Here is a 25,137-nt window from a genome sequence, read left to right as displayed (position 1 = left end):
CCAGGTCATTCTGTGAATCGGGACTGGGCAGTCGCGGCAGCAAAGCCCTGGGAGCTCAGTGGGGGAGCTCATGCCCCTCGGGTGGAGAAGGGCCTGTGGGTGCTGCAGACCCAAGAAGGCAGGGGCTGGGGGTCCAAAATGCACGTCCTTGGGTCTGTGGCCACAGGTGTTTGCACTGGAGGAGGGGTGCTCTTTAGCTCAGCAGGAAGGAGATCGTCCTCAGGGGGAGCAGTGCCTGAGAGCTGGGTGCTGTGACCTTGACCAGCCTGTGTTTCCAGTTCCCCTGGGGACACAGGAGCCGCTGCTGGACCTCGGCCAGCAGGACAACATGGGCTGGAGCTGCGGGACCGAGGGTGAGGGGACCTGCAGTCCCCTACGGGAACACCCTTACTCTCTCTTAGCCAGCAGTGGGGGACCAGATCCTCATCCTGGCATTCAAGGCCCCTAGGCTTGCCCCCGACCTCCATCTTCACCACGTCCTTGCGTCAGGGACCTCTTCCTTCTCCTCTTTCCCTCTGCCGCGCTGTGTTCTTTCCCCCAAGCGTCCGCTCAGGTCACCGCTCACCCGGAATTCCACGAAAGCCCCCTCCCCCATCCCTTCCCCGTGGGCAGTTCCCTCGCGGGTCAGCTCTGTGCCTCCTTCAGGTACCACTGGTTGTCTCCCTTCTGGATGTCTCCCTGCCAGACAGGGAGCTCGGTTCCCTCAAAGACAAAGCCGGGCCGTCCCCAGGCCACTGTGGGCTCGATGCAGAGGAAGGAGGTGGGGGTGCCATGTGTGGTTCCCCGCCCCCCCCCCCCAGCCGTCCTTTCCCGCAGTCCCAGAGGAGCGGCGTGCGTGAGCGGGGCATCAGAAAGGATGACAGGAGAGCCTTGTGCAGTCCCTAAAACAGGCTCTTTAATAACATTTATGTCTTCACTGAAGAGCTTCGCTTTTCCCACCCAGCGCCGGGCTGGGGCCGGCCGGGTCCGCCGGACAGACGGGCGGACGGGCACGGGGGCGACCGCACGGCGGGCGGCGGGGCCGGGTGGCCCCAGGGCCTTGGCGCCGCCGCGCCGGGCTAGTAGAAGGAATACTGGTTCTCGACGGCGCGCGTGCGGCCCCGCGCTCCTTCGCCCGCCGCGGCCTCCGGGGGCTCGTCGGCGCCTCCGCCCGCCGCCTCCAGGAGGCGCTCGGCGCTGTTGCTGCGGCTGCGCGCGCTCAGCGGGCCCTCGGCGGGGCGCGGGGCGGCCGGCGCGGACGCGGCGGAGGACGACGAGGCGGACGAGGACGAGGCTCCGCCCGCCTCCGAGGGCGAGGCGGGCGGGCAGGCGGCGGCGGCCAGGCTGGAGAAGTAGTGCTGGCCGGCCGGCTCGCTCCAGCAGGCGGGGGGCGCGGGCGCGGCGCCGGCGGACGGCCCCGGGGCTGTGGCGGGAGAGCGCGGGCGCGTCAGGGCCCAGGCGGCCACCGTGGTCCCCGCTGTCCCCAACCCCCACGCGTCACACGGAGACCCGCGGAGACCCGCAGGGGCCGGGTGACCTGACTCTCCTGGTTCCAGACCCCCTCCCTGGATACCTGATGTCCCATATGCCGGACACCCTTCCCAGCCCCTCCAACACTTCCTTCAGCCGCTCTCCGCGGGGCCCCAACTTTGCAGGGGATCCGTGCGCTGTGAGCCACCTCCTTCCGCCTGCCCCCAGTCACTCAGGACCCGGACGGGGCCCGCGCCGCCACTCTCCCTCCATTCCTGATGGCCCAGATTGCTTACACCTGCTCAGGACCCCGTGTTCTTCCCACGGAGGCTGGGTGGCCCCCTGTGGGTGCCTCCCTCCCCCTACGGCGCACCTGTCTTCTAGAGCCATCACATAAGCCACCTGGGGAAGTCTTACCGGGTGGGGGGCCCTGGGCCCGCACGTAGCTTTGTAGGGTGATATCTGCAGAGCCCCCGGACTCCAGTGGGATAGGGTGGGTGTGGAAGTGACGCAGCATGTCGAGCACGGACTGGAACCACAGGTGCTGCACGTGGCACTGCCCGTGGCTGTTCAAGGACAGGCGCAGGTGCTGTGGGCACAGGTGGATGTGGTCAAGCCGTGGGGTCCCCCGCCAGCCAACTGCTTTGCAAGCGCCTCTGGAGGTCATTACCAGTATGGAGTCTCACAGAGGCCATGCGGGGCTGTGTCAGAGCTCACACACTGAGCCCCATCTCAGGGGGTCACTCCCCTAGTCGGGTGGCAGGGTTACATTTGGTCCTGCATTTGGTCCCTATGCTAGGAGCACACACCTCGTGCCCTCTGCACCCCCATCTCTAGTCTCCAACAGTCCCAGAAGGTAGAAATGAAAGCCCCCATGTTAGCGATGGGGAAACTGAGGCACAGGGAGGGTGGAAGGGACTCCCTCCCCCACCCTAGTCACAGAGCTAGAAAGAAAATTCTTTTGTGTGACTCTCCCACCCCGGCAGGCTAGGAATCTGCCTGCTGCTGTTCCTGAAGAGCAGAAGCCCGGGAGAGGGGTGTCGGCGGGGTGGGGGGGGGTGCAGTGGGGTAAAGAAGAAACAACCCTGCGTCTAGCTGGGGAGGAGTGACCCCATGTCCTTCTTAATGGTGCTGCAGTGGGAGCACCGGGAGCACGAGGAACAGGGCTGGTTCCTCCGCGGGTCTCCAGGGCCCGCATGCGACAGGTGCCTCAGGGGGATGAGCCGCAGGTCTCTGGTTTCAGCCCTGTTTTGCTCCATGTGTGTCCCGCAGGAGGAAGACCGACTGTCTCGTGGGGGGCGAGAAAGGGTCAGAGATAGAAGGGTTTTAGGTTATGCATGTGACTCCAAGCCCGGGAGGGCAAGGTGGCCTGGCCCCCTGCATAAAGGACAGAGAAGCCCTGGGGGTAGGAGGCACGAAGGCACCCCCTGAATGAGTTCTGCCACTCAGCAGGGCCCGTAATTGCCCGAACAGTGTGGCGAACCCACAGAGCGTTCCTGGCAGCCCAGGGCAGGGGCTCAGCAGGAGAGGAACAGCATAGTGGAAGGGGTCCTGGCACAGCCTCAAGTGTGGGTGCGGCCTTCAAGGGCACGGGTCCAGGCAGAGTTGGGCCTCAGGGGGCCGGTGCATCTCAATTTTCAGGAAAACCTTCCAGATGTTTCTTATCTGAAGGTGAAAGGAGCTGCCTAGGAAGTGTGCACGCAGGGGACTGGAGGTCCTGCTCTACCCCACAACCAACTGGTCAAACCGTGGCCAGTCACCCAGCTCTGAGAGGGCAGCAGTTGGGGCGATTTCAAGGCCGGGTCATGCCCCAGGAAGGAGAGAAGCCTCCTGCCCTGCTTCAGCCGCCTCCTTCTCCCCCTCGCCACCATGCCCCATAGAGGGCTGGGCAGCATCCTAGCCTCTGGCTTGGGCATGAGTCAGATCCCGGCTCCCGGGAGGCCGCCTGGGGCGGTGTTGGCCCAGAAGCAAACTTTGGGCTGCTGGGGACAGCGTTAAGCGCCCGGTTGCCAGAGGAACTGGTAAGGGCAGCTGCTTTCCAAGGAGGTGTCCCCAGGGGGGAGTGCTGCCTCTTCCATGCTGGGGCCACCGCTGCCAAGGAGAGATGCCCAGGGAAGGCCAGTTGGGGGTTGGGATACTGATCACCAGGGCAGGCCTGGAGCAGGAGTCCTGGGGTGCCCCCTCCTCCAGCAGGGAGGGATGGGAACCGTGTCCTGGGAGGAGCCGGGGCCAGGTCTCTTCCTTTATGGGAAATTTGGGATGGTGGGGAAGCGGGGTCGAGGTTTCCGCCCATTCTGGTCTCATTGTAACCACAAGCCCCGCCCCCCCTCCACATGCACCAACATCATTTGACTTTTCTGGGATAGTTTCCTTTGCACCTTATTATTATTAGCACACAGGGTCCTTCCTTGAGAGCCCCCGATCTGGGCGCACTGCTACCCCCTTGCTGTGCCCCGTCTGGACTGCCCTTCTTTACCTTGAGGATTCTCAAGGTCACTGAGCCCTTACTCTGGCTGTTGGGGTCGGGAGAACCGCTCGCCGTAAATGTGCGGCAGCCCTGTGGCCCAGTCCGAGGCCTCTCCTCCTGCCCGGCTCTTGAGGGCCCGCCTGGGTGTGGTTCTGTGATCCTGGGGCTGCCACAGGCCTGGCTCAGAGCTGGGGCCCAGGAGGTGTTGGTGAACTGACCCAAGCCGGGAAGAAGAGGGGCTATCTGAGGGTGGGTGGGGCAGGAGGGCCTTGGTTGACCTTGGCCCCGCACCAGTGTGGCTATGGGCAGAGACCCTCAGAAGCCTTCGTGGTAAGCAACCCCCGGTGCACAGGGTCAAACTGAAACCCTCAGAAGGGCCCGGCCTCCTGTGGGCTCAGCCACCAGTGGGTGACTTCCCTATCTGGATAATTAAGAAGCCACATCTGGGGCTGAATGCAGCCCTCAGGGAGGTGAGTGGGGGGAATGCAGGTGGGGTACAGGCGCGCCGGTGGGAAGTCAGGCCTGCTCCCGGGGCACGGGCACAACCTCGGGCCCGGCACCACCTCAGTACTCCTCCCTCAGGGCTGGCCACACTGCCCCTGCGCACCCCACCTCCCCCCGGACCATCCCCAGCCGACTTGCCTTGGCTTTGCCCTGGAAGTTGAAGGTCAGCACGTACTCCCCAGGCCGGGTCTCACTCTGGCGGATCACGAAGAGGCCGTGGCTCCGGGGCCCCCCTGCTAGCACCAGCTGAGCTGCCCTGACCCGCGACAACGTCCCGTGGAACCAGGGGTAGTCGGAGAGCTCCAGCTCGGGCTCAGCCTCGGGCTCCGGCTCCGCTCCCTCCTCCCCTAGAGAAGGAGGATGGTGTGAGGGGCCTGGGGGAGCCGAGGCGGGGGGGTCCGTGAGAGAGGACCCGCAGCGGCTTCTTGGGTGTTGGCATGCAAAATGCTGTTGGAATGATCTTAGAACGAGTCAGGGAGCCAACCCAACCCACTAGTTCAGCGTATCAGGTAAACTGAGGCAGGGAGAGACGGACTCTCCTGGAGTCAATCCGTAGGTCAGCAGGAAACCTGGGAACAAGTCAAGTCTCCTTGTTCCCAACCCTGGTCCCAACCCTTCACCTTCTACTCCTTCCTCTGAGCATCTTTTATGGAATCCAGGGCCTGTGGGAAGGGTCACCTTCCCGGACTTCCCCATAAAAACCAGAACTACTGAGTTGCCACGCAGTGTGCCCGGTGGGATGGAACTTCATGGCTTCTGAGGCTCGAGAAGGGCCTCAGAGGGAGCCTGAGGGCCCCTGTGGCCTGCGGTGTGTGGGCGGGGGCGGGGGGCGGGAAGGAGGCCCAGGGACAGAAGACTGTGCACACACCTGTAGTACTGCTGTCCCTGGCCCCACCGCCTGGGGACTCCAAGGTCTCCAGGAAGGTCTCCAGTGGGACATGGGCCAGGGACTCCCCAACGCCATCTCGAGCTCGGCTGTGTGGAGCTGTCACCACGGCTGCCGTTGTCTCTGGGGGCCGGGGCAGGTCGCCTGCTGGAGAAGTGGCAGGTGGGAAGCACATCATCTGTTGAGCCATCTGGGCCCCAGCGCCCCCTCTGACCCTGCCCTCCGCTCCCCTCACCCGCTCCGCCCACACGTACCGTCGGTCAGCAGCTCACAGCTGCAGGAGGCCACTCGGCTGGCCAGGCAGCCTCCCCGGGCACAGGACAGCTCAGCGTCTTCCTCGCTGTCCCTGCGAAGGTGGGAAGGCACAATCGTGTCCCGCCACGGGCGGACCCCAACCACTGGCTGCACGTGGAGCCCCCAGTGACGGCTGATGGTCCCATGGCCAGCGGCAGCCCTATCCTGCTCGTCTGGGTCCCTCTGCCTTCATGTCCCCCTGTCCCATACCATCAGCTTGCTCTGTGGCCACGGCGGACATGACTAGGCCATCCAGGGAGGTCTCCGAGTCTCTGAGTCCTCCTCGAGGCCACGTGAACCCTGCCCACTGACCCACGAGGGGCTGGCCTCGTCTTGGGACCCCGGGGGCTATCCCTCAAATGATGGCAAGACAGCTCCCTTCCCCACCCTGGCCTTTGTCTCCCTGTCCCTGACATGAGTTGTCTGGGGCCCAGCCAGCTTCGTAAGACCGCAAAGTGAGATTCACCTTCACAGGGGCTGGGGGAGGAATGTGCAGGCAGATGGCAGGGAGGGTGGCGGGCGGGTGGGGGGGGGGGTGGGATTAGAGCCATTTGGGGGATGGGGCGGGGGGTGGGGGAGCAGCCTGGAAAGCACTCAGGCCTTTAATTGCGCTTCCTCAAATGAAGCTGTTAATTAGAAAGCAGCGGCCCCTCCCCCCGGGCCTGGCTCACCCCATTAGCCAGAAGAGCTCCTGCCAAATCCTCTGCTGTTGGCCGGCCTGCCCCTCCCACTCCTGGCCTCGGGATCTCTCCCAGAGCACGGAGCCAGCCTCCCGGCTGTGCGCCCGCACGCAGCTGACCGTAACTGCCCTCTGCTCGCGCCCAGCCACGGCTGCCCACTGCACCCAACCTATCAGCCTCTCAGGCTCTCATCAAGACCCCCCGCATCAGCTCTACGTCTGGGGGCTGAACGGCCCGGCCCTCCCCTGTAAGCCCCAGGCCCTCACACCCCTCTGCCTGGCTCAGGCCTGCTCCTCCTTTAAGTCTTGGAGGAAGGGCGGACTTCTACCAGTACGACTCTGAGCCCTAGGGCCGGATTCGAGGCCTTGCCTCCATTCTGCCACCCCTGGCCCTTTGGGCTCCCCCTGTCACTGCCCATGTCCTAGTGGTCTCAGATTCCCCTATTGTAAAGGCAAGTCTCAGTCCAACTTTCTTCTGGGTCCCTAGGCCTTGGCCCTATGGAGCAGGTCCCAAAGAGCTTGTCAGGGCTAGGGGTACAGGTGACCCCAGCCGGGACTGCTACGAGAAAACCCACCTCCCAAACTCAGGTTCTGCCCCCACCAAAGACCTCACCCTGTATGGGGGCACCACGGGGCACTACTCGGTCAGCACCCCCAAACCCATTCTGGGGCCGCCTGGGCACTCACCCGGGGTCCACGCAGCCCTGGATGTCAGCCACCCACGAGTGCTTCTGCAGCGAGTCAATGGTCTCCAGGATGTACTCGGCTCCGTTCTCGACCTGGAGACAGAGCGGCCCAGCGTCCAGCCCTCAGCACAGGGCTGCAGACTCTGGGGCAAACGGTTTGCCCGCCCCTCCCCCATGGGGGCTCACGGGCACGGGCAGCAGGGACGACAGTGGGGTCACCGTCTGGCACCACCTCAAGCCGGGGTCAGGGGCCGGCGGCAGAGCTGTGGCCGCACTGCCAGCAGCCCCTCCCTCCGGGACCCGGCAGCAGGGATTGCTGGGGCTGAGGTCCTGTCCCCTGAGCTCAGGTCCTCGGGTCCTGCAGCTGCAGCCTCTGAGGAAGCCACGCTGGCCTGGCACCCCGGAGATGGGGCGGAACAGCACCCCAGCAGTCAGGCCCTTGAAGGTCCATAGCCTGGCACGCGGAGCTAAAGGCCTCCAACGCCTTAGCGCCTGGAGCCCTATCTCTGGGGCCACGTGAGCGGGAAAGACAGCGCCCAGAGCATCATCCTGCCCATGTGTGACAACCTCCTCCCAGTGAGGGAGGCGGCAGGTTGTCCCCATTTTATGGAGGACAAGACTGAGGGTCAGAGAGGGCAGGTAACTCGCTCGCACATGCGCTCAGTGGCAGCACTGGGACCTGAACCCAGATCTCTGTGATGCCAAGGCCCCAGGCTCTCAGCTTCCGGTGTGTGTCCTGGTGAAGTGCAGTTGGCTGCCTGCCAGCACCTTGGAGCTGGGAGGGGCCTCAGAGACCACCTCCCACCCCAGTCTGACTAGATGGGGAAACTGAGGCTCAGTGTGGGGCCGGCGGGTGAGCCCCCGCGTCGGGGCTCCTGGGTGCAGGCGGCAGCATGGTGGCCAGCTGGCTGTCGGGAGCGAGGCCCTGGGCCTGTCTCACCCAGTAGACAAGCATGCCAGGCGGGGAGGGACTACGTCCTCAGCTCCTGGGGGCCTGCGGTGACTCAGGATATGGGGTTGACACATGTTTGGTAAATGAATAAGGGAGTCTGTGGCTAACTCTGGGCCTCCTTGGGGACTTGGCTTGACAAACACCCAGTGCTTTGAGGAGGTCCAGGGCCACAGCCCTGGCAGCCGGGAGCTGTGTCCTCAGCAACCCAAGCCGGCCGCCCTGGCGGGGTGGAGCCTGGGGAAAGGACGAGGGGCCCCCAGACCCACCGGGGTGCCTCCCCGCCCACCCTCGGTGCCTTTGTGCCCTCTGTGGGACCGGGCCGGTTCCCACACTCCGGTGCCCAGAGCCGGGGGCATTTGCATAACTGCCACAGGCTACGGGGTGGGTATATGCTGCGTCCAGTTGGGGAAGGGGGGCGAGGAAGTGAAACTCAGGGGAGCGGCACTAGGCCAGGAGGAAATGGGAACGGGGGGCCCCAGACGGTGGGGGACACCCAGAGCCCACGGCGCTATAGCCCAGATCCGGATTCAAGTCCTAGCTGTGTGCCAGACACCTGTGGCGGGTCCAGGGCCCTGCCACCAGAGCTCCCTCCCTGGGCCCCTCGGCTAACTCCTCACCCTCTCTCCAGCGCTAGCCTGGGGCGGCGGGGGGATTTCTGGGGCCGGGGGTGGGGCTCACCTTGAGCACAAACGTGTTATCTTTCTCCGGCATCTCCAGGGGCATTGTCGTGCGGACCTCAATGATGGCCGAGAGAGGGATGCTGACCTTGGGCCTGGAGGCCTGGGAGGCCAAAGGGGCAGTGAGAGAGAGTCAGCCAGGGTCTTCTGAAACCCTCTGCACCCTCCCCCTCCTCCGAGGTCAGGGGCGCCCTCGGCTGGGGGCACCATGGCGACCCTGGCTCCAGTTCCCAGATGGGTAAGTTGAGGGAGCTTCTGGGAAACAAAGGGACCTCCCCACACAATCACACGGCAAGTCACAGAGCTGGAACAGAATTCTGAGTCTCCCACCTCTGAGGGCCAAGGGGAAAACTCCACCCGGGCTGCCCTCCTGCCCCGTGCACCCTCCACATCTGTGGTTTTCCCATTCTTGACCCTGACCCATACCAAGCAATAGATTTGACATTGGGACCCACTGCATGTGAACTTAGGTAAGAATGTCTTTGGAATGAACATCTCACCAGACAATGTTTATCCTGTGTGTAACGGGGTAAGATAATTTCAAGTCCATCTTAGTACGCCTGAGGAAAAAAAAAAATGCTGCCCTCCCCGCTTTAGACCAGACTTCCCAGAGCATGGCTCTGGAGTCCCTGACTTAGAACGGGGCTCCTGGAGCAGGGCACGGCCGTGTCCCGGGTGGAGGGAAAGGGACCAGTGTGGGGTTTAACCAAGGTGAGCTGTCAGGGCTCCCACGGAGGGCCGCTCTGCGCTTGGCCCTTCCCACTTTGTTCCAGAGCTCCTGGCCACGGCCCTAAAATCCCCCAGGGCTGGCTTGAGACAGCTTCCCAGCAGGGCTTGGGCTCCCGAACAGGGACTTTCTCAGGAGGAAAGGGAAGGGCCACACGCTGGGTGGGCAGGCTGATGGGAATTCCTGGTAGCCCTGGCCGCCAGCCATCGAGCGCAGGGCTGGGCTTGGAGCAGAGACCGAGGGCCTCAGCAGACCAGGGCAGGCCATCCTGCCAGCCAGTGGGGCCGGGGCTCATGGTCCCGGAGTCAGGAGAGCAGATACAGATGGGACTGTGCGGGCCCGGACTGGGAGCTTTAGCTGGGCTCCCACGGGCCGGAGGGGCCGATTCCCGTGCCTGGCCTCTGAGATGCGCCGTCCTAGCTCAGTGAGTGGCTCTGCCCCTGCTCTAGGCACACCTCGCCGTTTCCCTTCCCCAGCCAGAGCCAGCAGGCGGTGTCCGCCTGTAGCCTTTGCTCCCTCAGCTCATGCCTCCAGAGAGGCCGGTCTTGGGGGCTCTGCTCCTAGTGGACACTGAGACAGTCCAAACTCCCCCTCCTTCGGGCCCCCAGAGGTCCCACTGCCCTCTCCCCCGAGGTTTACCATCCCGTCCTAGACATGCAGGCTTCCTGATGGCTTCAGAATGCATGGGTCGGGCCCCCTGCTCCCTGGCTCCCCAGGGCTGTCCTGGCAAAGGGCTTCCTGCCGGAGGAGGGTGCAAGTGGCCAGAGCCTTGACTCATGGAGACATGTGAGAGGGAAGGCTGAGGACCCCGGGAAAAGGTCCCTGAACCGCAGACCCCACGCTCCCGGGCTCTGAGGGTGCGGCCAGGCCTCCAGGGGCAGAAGGAGATCTGGACCGTGGCGGGGTGCACAGAACTAAAAAGCTCTGGGAGGGGGTATCAGGAGGGATGCCCCGTGGGGGCTCACTCACCCTGGGGCCCAACACATTTGGGGAGCCTGACCTGAGCCCTTCCCATGGGTATCACCTGCCTTCCACGGGGCTCCCTCCTGAATTCACAAATACTTCCTTGGGAAAAGGAGGGTCCAAGGCCAGATCAGGGGTTAGGAACCCAGCTGCCTGCCTTCCTGCAGGGGCCCTGCCCTCTGCCAGCGGTGCATGGTAGGACAGGAGAGACTTAGGGAGAGGCCGAGCCCCTGCACCCCTCCCCCCCAAGGGCAGCAGACGCTATTTACAGCTGGGCAGCTGTAACTGCCACTCAGGCCCAGAGGCATTGAGCCCTGGGCCTTTGCCCTTGCCCTCCGAGTGACTCTGGGCCAGCCCCACCCCGCCTGCCCCACTCACCACGCCTCGGTCTCTCTCTGACAAGTGGTGGAGCTGGACTTAGTGGTCTAGGAATTCTCTCGGGAGGCCTAATGGTGGGGGCCTGGCAGGGAGAAAACCCTTGGGATGTCTGGGTCCTACAACTCAAAGGAATACGTGGGTTTCCCCGGGAAATCATTTCTCCAGAGTCCGCGTGGCTCGTGGGTGTCCAGCCTTGGGGAGCCCACGCCCTGCCCCTTGAGTGGGGAGAGGCAAGGAAGCGCACCCAGAGTCCTGACAGCCTGGGAGATGGAGAGAGCCGCGAGGCTCGGGGTGACTAAAGGAGCCAGGGAGTAGAGTGGGCCCAGGAGTTGGGGGAGGGCTGGCTGGTTCTTGGGGTGCTGCCAGCTGCTGTGCCAGCACAGCCTCCCCCCCTTTCTGAACCTCCCAGCGCACAAGCAGCTCCCATGTCCACGCTCCTCCGTTCTCGGGACCACCAGGGTAGTGGGTATTAATAGCCCAGCTCTGGCACCCACCAGCTCTGGGACTTTGGACGGGGCCACACCTCCTCTCAGAGTACTCCTCTGTTCTTTCTTCTGTGACTTGGGGACCATGACGCCCATCCAACAGGGGGTCTGGGGCATGAGACTGGGCCCCACGCTTAGGGCTCGGTGTGCCGGGTGTCCTCAGAGAACAGGCACTATTGTTCCACTGATTCCCACTTGCCCAGTACGGCAGGTCAGCCATCCTGGAGGAGGCCTGCAGCTGCCCCCAAGGCTCTGCCCCCAAGGCCAGCTGCCCCCAAGGCCAGCCCCCAAGTTAGGGAGAGGGCGGGCTGCTCTCATGGGGCAGCAGTGCTGGAGACAGCTAGATGCTTAGCTTTCAAAACCTGGACCAGGGAAGGGCCACTCACCAGGGGCTGGGCCGCAGCCTGGGCGGGGGCAGGGACGACAACACATTTAGGGCACCCTCCCTGAAAGTGCGACTGTCACTGGTGTTTGGGAGGCCCCAGGGGACAGCAAGCCAACAGGAAACCTGCTGGAAGCCAGCCCTGGCACCCTCAGCGGCTGCCTGGGTGGGGGCTGGGCACTCACCTTGGGTGGCACGAAGAACTCCAGCCGGAAGCGCTCGCCGGCCACTGCCCGGCGCAGGAGCAGGCGGCACTTCTGCCACTGGGCAGTGCCGCCGGAGCCCGCGGCCGCGTCGTCAGCCACCATGAAGCGCAGCGCGCCCTCACGCTGAATGTCCACCAGCTCCACCTTGGCCGCCAGCGTCCGCGACAGCCGCAGGCGCCTCGTCCACTTGTCACGCGGCTCGGCGGGGGGCTCGGCAGCCCGCGGGGTGGCGCCCGCGTCGGGCTCGGGGGAGGCGCGCCGGTGCCACATGTCGCGCACGCCGTCCACCACGCAGAGGCTCATGTTGCGCAATGAGAAGCCCTTGCGGACGCGGGCCTTGGCCACCGCCTGCGTGGACACGTCCTCCGAGCTCCGCGAGTGGCCGTAGGCGGCCGCCTTGAGCGCCGCGGGCCCCGCCGGCTCGGGCTCCATAGCGTCCGGGGGCTCAGCCGCCCCCCGCGACGCCGGCCCGGCCACCAGCACGCGGCGCACCTCCTCCCCGAAGACGTCCAGGAAGTTGGCGGCGAAGTGGCGGGAGAAGGAGGCTCCGGCGTCGGGCGTGTCGTAGGCTGGGTTGTCCCGCAGGAAGCGGCAGAACTTGTGGGCGAAGTCCACGGCGGCCGCCTGTGCGTGCAGCTCGCAGAACTGCCGCCAGTCGGGGACCGGGGCGGGGGCGGCGGCGGGGCCAGGGGCGGCACCATTCATGGCTCCCGTCCCATCGCAGCCCCCTGCGGCTGTGGGCGACAAGAGCGACAAGAGCGGGAAGTGTCTCCGGGGCCTCAGCAGCCCCTGGCCCCTCTCCCTGGGACTCCCTGGGGCTGTGAGGGGGGCGGGGGTAGGGGGGTGACATCCTGCAGCCTTCAGAGCGGAGAGGGACAACCAGGGAGGTGAAAGGCAGTGTCTGCAGAAGGGGGTTCCCTCTTCCCAGCCACTCTTCAGTCGGCATTCTCAAGGTCATTTCTGGGGCCGGTGGAGGTTGGGTCCCTGGTGCCTAGATCTGAGGTCCCCAAGAGTCTCCTGTTACCTACTTCCAAGCTGACCTCTTCTGAGGGCCCCCAGAGACAAGTAGACAGGAGGAAGTCATGTGCATTCCTCTTAGCTCTGCCTTTGAAATATGCCAAGAACTCAACCTTTCCTCCACTCTCCATCAGGGCTGCCCTACGGGGCCCCACACGACCCCTTCTCTCCCCTGCCCTACTTTAGCAGCCTCTTCACTGGTACCCCGGAACTTCACCCCTTGTGCACACCGCCCCTACCGCTCCCTGTACCCCCCCTCCCACCGCCATCACTGTTCTCCACCCAGGAACACAGTCATTTCTCCTAAAACAAGACAGATCAGGTCTCTCCTTTACTCATAATCCTGGATGGCCTCCCATTCCACTCAGAGTAAAAGTAGATGTCCCACTCATAATCCCCATGGTGTCACATGATCTGCCTCCACTTATCTCCCAGAGCTTATCTCCTGCCACTCTTCCCACCCACTCTACTCTGGCTGCTGCTGGGTCCCACCCCAGGGCCTTTGCACTTGCAATTCTGTCTTGCACTTGCCTGGCACGTTCTCTCCCCTACACTCTCTCAACTCCTTCAGGTTTCTGGTTCTACACCGTCTTGCCCAGTAGCCTTCCCTGACCCCACTCTGCTGAGAGTAAGGAATGTTCCCACCCCACCCAGCACTGCCGTCTGCACGTCTTATGCTTGCTTACTTTGCTCCATGGTGCTTATCCCCATCTGACACACCATTTGTTCCCTTGCCTGGTTGTGTTGTCCTACCCCCCCCACCCCCCCTGCTCCCCACCACACCCTTCCCCTGAGAATGCAGTTTTAAGTTGCTGTGTCCCCAGTGCTGGGCTCATGGTAGGCACAGTAAACACTGAATGAATGGGGGCGCCTGGCTTGCTCAGTCAGTAAAGCATGTGACTCTTGATCTGAGGATCGGGAGTTCAAGCATATAGAGATGACTAAAATAATAATAATAATAATAATAATAATAATAATAAAAAACACGGAATGAGCAAATGAATGTGTCTGGCACACATTCACACAAGGATGTGTCAGGTATGTCACAGCTGTCACTGCCTAAGCCCTCGCATGGTGCCTGAGATCACGCAGCTCATTAGTGATGGGCCTGGGATCCTCCCCCTGGTCCAGGACCCCGGGGCTCACCCCTCCAGTGCGGATCACGTAGGATCCACTTTTCCTACTGGCTCTGAAGGCACGCTGCCCTCTTAGACTGCTTTCTGTCCCCGTGTCTCCACTCTTCCCACCTTTTGGAATCCTGTTCCCTCCGGGGCTCCCATCCAAACCCGGGCTTCCTGCAGAGGTCCTGATGGAGGGACTCCGGCCCGCTCACCGGCCAGCTTCCTCCGGTTCCCAGGCCCGTCCAGCTTTTACTACAATGGCTCGCCAAACTACTGGTTGTGCCCAGGCATTCGGGGGCCTTGCCCCCTTGTCCCCCAAGGTAACCACCACTCCTGGGGCAATGGTCCAGCCCAGTGTTTATATATCCTACCCCTGCCCCCAGGCCAGGATGAAAATTACCAGTGGGAGTAGCTGGGGTGGGGTGGTCCCACCCTGCCTTGAGGAGCCCCTGTCTGAGGGGTTCAGGGAAACTAAGACAGAGGGTCATGCCCTCACCTGTCCTCCCAGGATCCCCACATTTCCTGGCATGGCCTTTCCCTCGGAGCTCCTGGGACCCAAACTCTGTAATTAAAGGCCTCATAAAGATAGCTGCCCCGCTTCTGTGCAATCCTCTGTGGGGCCTCTGGCCCATGGGGCCCTGTGGGAATTCCCACTCACCTCGGCCATCGATCTGCAGTCAATAACCACAGGACAGCCCCAGGGAGGACACGGGCCACTTGACGAGGCCACTTAGCACAGAGGACAGTTTTCTGAACCAGCGGGACTGCTTAGAGACTCCTGCCCGGTACCGACCGGGGAGAGGGCAGCAGGGAGCTGGGCAGGTTCCTGGGGGGCGGGGGGGGGGCTCTGCGCTGGCCCTTATGACAGTAAAGAGAGAAGCGAAGAGTGACCCCTCTGTAGGGATGAACGGTAACTGGGACCCACTGGTCTTCCTTTCTTCCTCTGGCGAACTCCTACTCATCCTTCAATAATGAATGCAGGGGCCACTTCCTCCAGCCTTCCCGGACCTTCCCCTGCCTCCCCCGACCATGAGGCAGGAGTGTCTCCTCCAAGCTCTGACAGTTCCCTCCCAGGACCCCCTCTAGCAAGGTGCCAGTGACGGGGTGCTCCAGGTGTCCATTCCCAGGTCCGTCTCCCCATCTGGCATAAGATGCTCCTTGGGAGCAGAAGGCAGGCCCGAGTCATAGGCCAGAAATGAGGGCAGAAGTGGGAACGCACCTGCCACCACCACTGAGGCCTCGAGGGAAGGTTGAGAGCCAAGGCCCTGTCCGGACTTGCTGAGGCGGCACATCTGCAGGGGGAGGAGTCGGGGAGCGGGGGGGGGGTGGGAGAGCCCTGCAGCTAAGCCTGTGAGGCCCCGTTCCTGTGCTCCAAGCCATTCACCCAGCGGGGCCGTGCTCCCTATACTGGCCGCTTCTCCGCCTGGACCGCCGGGAGGCTCGCACGGGGTCGCACAGCAGCCCGGCTGCCCCACCGGGGGCCGGGGGTGAGCGCGCAGGGAGGAAATCAGTCCCAGTGCACATCTTCGCACATCAATTCCTGGTCCTCCCATTCTCCCTGCTGGGTGAAGGCGCAGAGCCGAGGGGCAGGGCCCTGGGGGGAGGCTCTCACAGTGTGGGTCCCACCTAGTCCTCACAGGAGGTAGGGGTGGGGCTCAGAGGAGAACCTGCCATGGATATGGTGGCCCCGGTCATGTCCTGGGTAGGGACCGGCCTGGGAGGCACTGGGAGGTCAGGCCTGCCTAGACCTCCCCGAGCCACCCTTGCTGGCTGGCCAGGAGCCTGGAGGCCTGAAGCCCAGCCCAGCAGCCCTCAGCGTCCCCTGGGCCTAGTGGGGGCTACACGGAAAGGACAGGGGTTGAGCCCTCCAGAGGTCAAATTTACAAGCAGCAGGACCAGCAGGGAGCCCTGCACTGGGTACCGATGGGGAGACGGAGGCCCAGACGTGGCTTTCTGTGAGGGGGAGGCCACCAGCCACAGAAGAGGGCTCAACCCCAACCCAACTGTCCTTGGAGTCCAAACTGGGGATGACACCAAGTGCAATGAACTTGGCTGTCCTGGACCAGGCCTACCGGCCCCACTACCCCCTGGGTGAGGGATGCTGATCACAACACCCACCTCGGAGCCTGCTTGCTCACTTTATGGGAAGTGAGAGCCACCCCGTCCCGGAAGGACAGTATAGGGTGTCCGTGCGGCCATGGGCAGAGCCAGGGGCCCCTTAACCTCTGCATGACGAAGCCAGGAGGCCTTTCCAGCCTTCTCCAGGGACCAGCCAGTAGACAGGTCCCTCTCCCATTCTGCAGGTGGCCAGACCCAGATGTGGGAAAAGCAGAGCCTCAGGGGGGAAGGCGATCCCAGTGGTACCAGAAGCAAGGTGGGTGAGTTCAGTCTGGCGCCCTCTGTCTGGCTGGCCTGGAAGGCTCATGGATGAATCCAGCTGGCCCTGGGCTCTCCCTCGTCCAGCAGCTCCTTGGGGATCCCCCTGGGTGTTTGCCTGTGCCGCTCCCCTGCTTGGACGGCCGTCTTTGCTCTCCGGACTACTAAATTCTCCTTGGCATTTAGACTGCGTAAAACTTTTCTTCCAGAAAGTCTTCCCCCTACACTGGCCCTCCCTCCCTGAGCTCCCATGAGGTCCCTGTGGCCCTTGGCCCTCTTGCTTCTGTGGGCAAAGTCCCAGTTCCTCTGCCTATGGCCCCAGGAAGCCGGAGAGACCTGCTGAGTCAGGACAGGAAGGCGCCGGATTGGGCGACAGTGGGCTCGCCATCTCAGTCCATGCCCTGTGTCTCCTCTGGCCTTGGCTCCCCACCGGTGACATGATGGTGCTAAGCAGTGGCCTCTAAGGCCTGGGGCTGTCATGGCCCTTGGACACTGAAGACTGTGGTCCCAATGTCACCCTCCCCTCAAGGGACCAGGGACAGGCAGGGGTTGTCTCTCATCTTCAGACTTCTTCCGGGAGGACCGGAGCTGGGGACGAGGGGCGCCCACCCGGACAGACCACCCTCCCCTGATCCATCACCCCGCGGGTTTCCAGGCTCCGCTGACCTGCCTGGCTCCTGCTTTCTTTTTGTTCCCACTTCACCAGGGCTGGAGCATGACGGGGGAAGCCTAATCAAGTCCTTGCCTGTCACCTTCCCAAGCATGGGCTCTCCTAACCCCGGGGCCCCGCCGAGAACCCAGATGAGAGACCCCGCCCTCTAACCGGTTAGAGGCCTGGGAGAGGGGGCGGCAGGCCTTCCGGGGTAAAAATAGCGTTCACAACTGCAGTACAAAAAAGAAGGCCGTCATCAGCCCCCGCCACACGCAGTTCCGGACCCCACGGCCAGGTCATTCCTTAAAATATGGATAAGCAGCCTAGCCACCCCCGCTAACAGGCGGGCAGCGCATCGGTCCACCCCGCAGCGGGCAGAGGCCTGGGGAGCAGGAGACACCAGCCTGACCCTCAACCTGCAGGGGCCTCGGGGCCTCGTGTGCGAAGCCCAGCAGCAGTTTCTACCTCCACGGGAGACGATCTACCCCCAGGGAAGGGAAGGAAGCCCTGCAAGGCAAGCTAGCCAGCCAGCACCCCACAAAGCCGGCTCGCACAAGCTTGTCCATCACCAAGGGCCTTGACCCTCCTGTCCCCTCGCTCAGCTCCACGCTCACCCGGACAGCCAAGTGCCAACGGGATGCTGGGGGTCAGAGAGGAGGGTGCTGTTCTGCGCTGGGGTGGGCAGTGGCCCCCCCAATAACCATTCACGATGGGGAAACTATGGTCTCTACCTGGGGCCCCCCAACACAAGATGAGGCCTCACTCAGCCTCAGCCATGCCCACTGATGTCCTGTCCTCTGGGCTTCTAAGGCCGGGGCGGGCCTGGCTCACCCGACCCCACACTTGACCATGAACGCTCCTTCTGTCCTCTATCGTGCCGTGCTTCCAGCTGACCTCCTGGCCTCTGGGGGGAGGTCCCCTGCAGCCCCCGCTCTGCACCCCTTTCCTCCATGGGACACAGACCACGTCTGGGCTAGTCCTTCCTTCAGGAGTGCCTGCCACCCACGGGCTGGCTGCCTGAGTTTCCCCTGGGAAGGAAGGCACGTTCCCTGTGTCACTGTTGGACGTTGGCTCTCTAGGCTAGTCCCCAGCCCGCCCTATCCCCAGAGTGTGTCCCCCCAGGGCAGGGCTCTGAACCAAGACCTCCGGCGAGTGAGGTGTGGCTGGCATTCCCCAAGCCTCCCACACAATGTATCTGTGCTCACCCCGTGACCCCGGCGGAGGCACAAGTTGGCATCGCTTCTGGTCTGAACAACCTTGAACCTGCTGGGACTTTGCTCCGACCGGGTGTGGGAGGAAGGTTCTCCGGCTAGTGACGGGGACAGGTGCAGAGTCGGAGCCCCTGGGACTCTTGCCTTGTTTGGGTGGCAGTGGGTTGGAGGTTGGAGGGAAGGGTGCTCAGGTGGGCCTGGCTTTTCCGAGCATCAGTGTCTCTAGCTGGAAAGGGGACCACCCTGCTCTCCCACGCGGGCTGCCTCGTGGTCCAAGGCCCACGCTGACAAGCCCTATTAGGAGGCGGCTACCGGGAGCTGGAGCCGTTCTGTGCTCAGTGCCACCCTCCATACCTTTCACATGCTGCCAGCCTTTGCCCCTGGGGGAGGGTGGAAGCCCTCAGGTGAGCCCCTGGGCTTTCACTAATGCCCCCAACCTGGACAAACCCTGCTGGCTCTGGGACCTGCAGACCCCCTGGTCCTTGGGGGTCCCCAGGTGCTCCCATCAGAGGCCCCACTGCCTGTGCATCTCCCCACCTGGTCACCTGACCTGTGGGACAGTGCAGAAGGTTAACGGCCTGAGATCTGGGGGAGCCGGGCTGGTTCAGTCGGAAGAGCCTGTGACTCTTGATCTCGGGGTTGTGAGTTTGAGCCCCATGCTGGGTGTAGAGACTGCTCCATAGGTAATTGGTTAAGAAATCAAAGCTCCTCTGCTTCTGTTTTGTAAATGTTCTGCATCCATTCCCTCTTGTCCTGTCACTGCTCTGAGCAGATGGCTACAGAGGCCTCCTCCCTGGTCTCCCTGTTTCCCATGGTCCCTGCCAAACCCCAACAAATCCAGGCTCCACAGTGGGGCCAAGGTCTTTTCCTAGAACCCACACCCTATTGAGCTACGCCCCTGTTTCAGAACCTTTTTCCCTCAAATGTGCCCCGCCAGGAAGAGAGGATTCACCCACTGCACAAAGAAATGGGGTTCTGGCAAGCGTGGTGACTGACCTATTGGTCAGTGGGTTCCCACTGTGTGTCAGGAGACATGCTGGGGAGTCCAGGGTCATAGAATGGGCAAGAGGGGAGGGTGAGGCCAAATTCAGGTCTGTCCCTTTCTGTAGCATACGCTATGTGAAACAAGGCCCTATCCCTGGGGAGCTCTCCTCTGAGGGGATTCAGGGTGGGGGGGACCCAGGCCCTGCCTCAGGAGAAAGAAGGGAGATACCCACCCTGAGAAGGGGTATTCTGACAGGAAGGAGGACTGGCGAGTCCTGAGCTGGGCCCTGGAGGAAACAGAAGTCAGACAAGCAGGCACTGGGGCCCAGGACAATGAGCTATGCTGGGGTCTGGGGGCTTGGGCGGGAAGCCCCTCCTCCTTCAGAAGCACCTGGTGCTGGACAGTTCCTGGGCAGGCTCTGTAGGTGGAGTGCAGGCTGGGATGGCTCCAGCTGCACTATCCCTGCCCTCCCCGAGTACAGAGCAGAGGCACCCCCTCCGCAACCTTGAAGTCTCTCCTTCTCTCCCAGTGCCATGGATCTCACCTAGGCCCAGATTCATACCCTTTTCGGACCTGCCTGGCCCAGCCCCTGAAACCTGCAAGACACCCACCCCCTCAACTCCTGCTACCCAGCCCATCAGTCTGCCTTCTGACTTTTCCATGACACACATACCAGCGACTCCTAACCGAGACCTCAATATCCCCCCCGCTCAGATCTGAGTATCCCAGACCTCTGCGTACTATGGGTTCTTATAAAGCTTCCTTGGGCCTTTCTCTGAGCAATACACTCCCAGCCTGGCTGATCTCCAGGCACCTCAGACTCACCACTTCCGAGTTCTTTTATGTCCTCTTCCTCCAACCCCTGCTTTTTCTCTGCTGGGAGCCTCAGTACCCAGCCCAGCATCGCCCCACCTGCTCCAACTCCTCTGCCCCAACAGCTGCCAGGCCCCTGAGCCGCTGGAGGCCTTGGGAACACCCCCTTTGTCTTGTCCCCGCCTCCACCCTCACTCTCCTGCCCCTCTACAATAGCACCAGACCATGACCCCCCGCAGGTGTTGTATACCCACCCCCAGGGGGGCCCTATCCACAGAGAGTCCGAAGGATCTGGAGAATGGGGTCCAAACCCTGCATCATCCACAAGAGTCAAAAGATAATATAACCCTACACACTGCTACCCTGCCTAGCTCTGCCCAAAAAGGTGCAGGCTGTAACTTTCTCTAGCTAGAGTGCAGCCAAGAAACAGACCTAACCAGGTGAGGGGGGAGGAGAAACTTCCCCAAAGCTCCACGGCTGCCACCTTCCCTTGGTCCCATGTGAACAATGAGAAGCAGGAAGCGAAGCAGGCTCCGAGAACCCCATGGGCACGGCAGCCAGGAGCTGCCACGGCACCTAGAACCCCAACTCCCCACAACCCAGGATGGGCACACAGCGGAAGAAGTAGTGGGCAGGACAGGTCAGAGACCAGTGGCTTAGAGACCTGGCTTATTGGTTGAGTGACTCTGGCCCAAGTGATTTCACTTCCCTGAACCTGTTTCTTTCTCTGTAAAATGGGGGTAATAATAGTACCAAAGCCACAGGGCTAGTGTGAAGATTATATGAGACTTGGGGGGACATCAACTCAAAACCAAAAGCTTGGCCTTGGGGGAAGCCCACTCTTCATTGTGGGTGTGTGTGTGTGTGTGTGTGTGCGTGCGCGCACGTGTATTCTCCCTAGGAGACCCATTAAGGAGGGAGAGGGGCTTAGAAAATCTCGACACATTTTCCACAACAGGTAAGAGGAAAAGCATGTATATATGATGAACCCTTGACTACTTAGAACCATTTGATTAACCCGCTTCAAAATCTCTGACCCACCATCTGCATGCCCTCTAGAGGGAAAGCGGGGTAAAGGGAGCAGAGCAGTTGGTGGGAAACTCTGCCTCCCAGACCCCCATAAACGTCCGGACTCAAGTCAGCATAAGAGCACTGCCCCTACTACCAGACCTCTCCCAAAGTTCCTAGAGCTGGAAGGTTCTAGGTCACTCCCCTGACCAGTTGCCTCCTGGATGGAGCAGGGAAGCTAGGAAGGAAGAAATCTGTTTAAAGCGGCAACAGAGTTGGGGGGGCGGGGTTCAGGTCACATCCCCCATAGAGGCAACTAAAGTCTCTTAGGGAAAACTCGCCTCCCTCCTCCTGTCCTCACTCACCCCATGATCGGTGGCCTGTGTTGGAGTGGACAACACTTGCTGGCCACCCAGCTTGGAGGGAGGCAGCACCATCTCCATTTTACAGGGTCCATAATGGAGGCTCTAAGTGCAGAGGCAGGGTTCAACCCGGGTCCACCTCCCAGCCCTGAGGTTCTCCTCTGCACCAAGTCGGTGTGAACACTGATTCTGGCTTATCCCTGTTCGGTTACTCCTGAGGCTGGCTGCCGATCCGCCCTGAGGGTCCTAAGGGACCCCAGTCACTGCCGACTTCTCCCTTTAAAGACCTCCCTTCGTGGGCCGATGGGGGTGCCCGGCCGGGTCCCAGCCTCTGCTTGGCCTTGGCCCGCTGAGCTGGCGCGGTTCCGGGCCCCCGCGCGGCCCCGCAGGTTCATCAATGGCTGAGGCCGGAGGGCCTGAATGGAGGGCATGAACCCGCCCCTTCTTAAGGGCGCCGGCCTCTCGGGCACCCACAGCGGTCCTCCCCACTATCGAGGGCGGTCGGAGAGCTCCCGGGGTGGGCGGACGGAACTGGCGACCGTGAGAAAGACCGCCAGGGCCGAATGGAGGGCGTGCCGGCCGGGTGACTGTGGACTGGATAGGGTCTTCCCGGGGCTCGCACCCTCCTTCCAGGTTGGCCCGCCCCCTCCCTCGCAGCCCAGGGAAGAGACCCGGGCTCCCTCGCGCCGCTCCCCAGCCAGAGACCCCTCCTCCAGGGGCCTCGCAGCGCTCGCCACACCGCGGGCCTTGGGCCCTAGGAGGGGGCGGGGGCGCAGCTGCTCCGGAGGCGGCTCGGCCCCTCCCGCCACTCCCGCCCGGCCGGGGAGGGGGGAGATTCGGCGAGGGGGTCCCCGCCGGGGGCGCATCCCCTCCGTCGCGCTCCCTCCCACCCGCGCACACAAAGACGACACGCGCGGACCAGGGCGCGTGCGGCCGCGCTTCCCGGGGCAGCCGTGCGCACACACACGCACACCCTCAGGGACGGCCGGGGTCTGGGGAGATGGATGAGGGAACTGAGGACAAGCAGACCGTACCTACAGGCGCTCAGCTGCGGCCGGGCGGGCCGGGGCGCCGGCGGAGCGCTGCCCCGACCGCGGCCCGGCTCCCGGGGCCCGGCGGCTCATGGCCCGCGGCGGGTTCGGGCTCCCTCCGGGCGGGCGCCGGCGTTGGCTGGGGCTCCTCCTTCGCTCGTCCGCAACCTCGAAGGCTCGTGCGCTCCTCGCGGGCCCTGCGCGGCCCCGGCTCGGCGGTCCCGGCGGCCGAGCCCCGCGCGCTGCGAGCCCAGCCCCGCGCCGCGCGCGCCCCGCCCGCTCCCCCTCGTGCCCCCCGCCCGCGCGGCGCGCGCCTCCTCGGCCCCGCCCCCGGCGCGGGCCCCGCCCCCTCGCCCGCCTAGAGCCGCGCCGGTCCCGCCCCCGGCGCGCCCCCAGCCCTCCGCCGAGCCTGAACCGCGCCCGCGGCTGATGCTACCTTCGTTGGGGCTGCAGCGGCGGCGGCCGAGCCCTGGGGCCCGAGGGGTTAGGGTCTGGCCTCCGGCCGCCCCTTTTGGAGCGAGAGTCCTGGAGCGTGCCCTGGAGCGGGGTGGGTGGGGGCCGGGTGGGTGGCCCGAATAGTGGGGTGTATGGGGGCGTCGGCGCCCCTGGGGATGGGCGCCCGGCGGAGGCCGCCGCTGTCTTGGCTCTTGCGCCGCGGGAACAATGGGAGCCTCGAGGAGGCCCAGATGTCGCAACGGGGGAAGTCGACGTCTGGTTCTCATAAATCCCGAGGGCGAGCACCACGCCCTCTTCTTTCGCCGCTCCCCGTGCCCGGAAATAGCCCAAGGGTTACAAGGCGGGGAAGCCCCCGAGCACTGCCCCATCTACGCACCTTCACTGTGATGGGGAGACTGACGCCACCCGGAGAGGTCTTCAGAAGGGGCTGATGGGGACCAGACACAGACCTGGCTTCTTCACCTCCGCTGAATTCTGCAGCCCCCAAACCCAAGGCATAGGTTAGGGCAGACACCACTCTGGCTGAGAAAACAAAGACTCCTTCTGGTCCTTGCGGTGCAATTGTGGACTGACCCCTGGCAAGCTGGGGCCTCCAGGGGCCAGAAAAGGGGTCGGGCTGAGTGGGAGGGTGGGTCAGACATCAGACCTATTGCTTGCTCGTGGGGGAGAGACGGGAGGGCGCTGTTGCTCCTTCTCTCCTCCTCTCCCTTGCCTCCTGCCCCAAGCCCTCACCCCCCGACAGGTGGTCAGATCAGTTCTCCCTGCCCTTACCAAACCTTCTGCAACTGCACCATCGGCAGTTCTGTGGGGGGCCGTGGTCCCCCCCGCGGGCTCAAAGGCCTCCATCTGTTGTCCTCTTTCTCCCATACTGATCTCTGACCTTGGTGGAGAGCCCTTTAACCTTTCACAAAGCCCTGTCCCCTCTGATTTCCCAGGAAGCAGGGCAGGCGAAGAAGGGTTTTGATCCTGATCTGGGAGACAGAAAGGGTGGGCCTAGAGAGGAGCAGTGGGTTGTGAAGGTGTAGGCTGGCCGGGAGCTCTGGCTTCCTGCCCTCCCCCCATAGCCCTGGGCTGCCCTCTTCGGGGGTGCTGAAGCAAGGCAGGATTCATCGGAGGTCCTGGTCCCTAGTCTCTTCCCTTCCACACACAAACTAGCCGCCTTCTCAGCGGTACCTGGCCAGCAGGCACTCAATGAAAGCTCAGACGTGGACCAGCTATCGGTTGGAGCCTCCCAGAGGCCTCTGTGGCTGGCTGGGAACCAGGAGGTCTATGAATGAAGCCCGGAGAGCTGTGGGAGCCAGTGTGGGTGGCCTGGCTGTGGACCCCACCCTTCTGGGAGATGGGAGAGCCTGCTCCCCTCTCCCCCCCGCAACCACAGACTAACCTGGTTTTGAGTAATGGGTTGAGCTCTGCCAGTGGGCTGTCATTGGCCAGAGGGTCCTGGGCAGGACGAGAGCTCTGATCCCCAGGGAGGAGGAAGTGAGCCGGAGCCAGCTGTTTGTGACTCCGGCCCCCGCAAGGAGGAACTGGTGGGAGATGTGGAAGTGGCGGGAGGGTGGAGGGTGTCCGGGATTGGCCAAAACCAGCACTGTCATGGGGACAGCAATGACAGGGAAGATAGGTTCAGCCGGGGTCCCTGAGGGCAGGAGCACCTCTGGGGCCTTGGAGGACATTCTGATGGGGCGGATGGTGAGGGGTGCTGAGGATGGGCCCCCAAGGAGTGCCCCTGGATGTATGGGCTCTAGAGTGTTCAGGGAACGCCGGCCTGGTGCACTGCAGGGTGGGAGCTGGGTGTGGTGCGGCCTCATGGGCCACCTGGCCAGTGGGGTAACGCCAACCACCACAGATCAAGGGGGAGACCCTTGGTGTGGGTGGGCACAGGTCTGTGCCTGGGGCACAGGGACCCACATGAGTGGATGAGCAGAGCTGGGTCGAGGCTGACCGGTGGCTCAGGGGGTCCCCCTGCACGGCTGGAACTCAGGGGACTTGGTCGGTACAGGCTCTGCAGTGCCTGGCAAGCTGTGGCCCAAGGGAAAGGGGCATAGGGTACGTAGCTCCATGACACCCAGAAAGGGGAGAAGGGGTTCCCCCGGAGCTGACATTGCACGTCCCAATGCAGCCTCATAGTCGTCTTCTTCCTCTTCTTCTTCTTCTTCTTTTTTTTTTTTTTTTAAGGAATCGATTTCTCTTTTTGATCAGGCAGCCTGGCGGCTCATGGGAACTCAGACATTGTGGGTTTGGGTTCTAGCAAAGGTCTGGACCCACTCACGGAATTCCTGGGGGATGGACAAAGGAAGGGAGCTCCCATAGTTGAAGGTCATGCCTCCCATCAGCAGAGCATCTGAAAGGTCCAGCCCCAGGTCCCAGGCG

The 25,137-nt window shown here is 63.2% G+C and overlaps 1 protein-coding gene across 11 annotated transcripts; it reads right to left on the bottom strand.

Moving 5' to 3' along the window:
- Positions 1-870: 870 nt before the first annotated feature.
- Positions 871-24,298, bottom strand: SH2B2 (SH2B adaptor protein 2). Of its 11 annotated transcripts, none has more exons than XM_059155156.1 (11): positions 24,152-24,298; positions 23,144-23,241; positions 19,330-19,383; positions 11,715-12,469; positions 8,596-8,697; positions 6,967-7,058; positions 5,561-5,652; positions 5,289-5,453; positions 4,559-4,767; positions 1,867-2,038; positions 871-1,402 (listed from the first exon to the last, which is right to left on the bottom strand). In XM_059155156.1, the coding sequence occupies exons 4-11, from the start codon at positions 12,438-12,440 to the stop codon at positions 1,059-1,061; spliced, it is 1,902 nt and encodes a 633-aa protein (XP_059011139.1). In that variant the 5' UTR covers positions 12,441-12,469; positions 19,330-19,383; positions 23,144-23,241; positions 24,152-24,298; the 3' UTR covers positions 871-1,058. The 11 variants fall into 11 exon arrangements, with proteins under 11 accessions (XP_059011139.1, XP_059011138.1, XP_059011141.1 ...); XM_059155155.1 differs by having other exon boundaries at positions 23,144-23,289; positions 24,152-24,282; XM_059155158.1 differs by lacking the exon at positions 19,330-19,383 and having other exon boundaries at positions 24,152-24,297.
- Between the last annotated feature and the right edge of the window lie 839 nt (positions 24,299-25,137).

Source organism: Mustela lutreola, chromosome 17 (assembly GCF_030435805.1).
Source record: "Mustela lutreola isolate mMusLut2 chromosome 17, mMusLut2.pri, whole genome shotgun sequence".
Lineage (NCBI taxonomy): Eukaryota > Metazoa > Chordata > Mammalia > Carnivora > Mustelidae > Mustela > Mustela lutreola.
The sequence above is the reverse complement of the archived record's forward strand: the minus strand, read 5'-3'. Positions and strand labels throughout refer to the sequence as shown.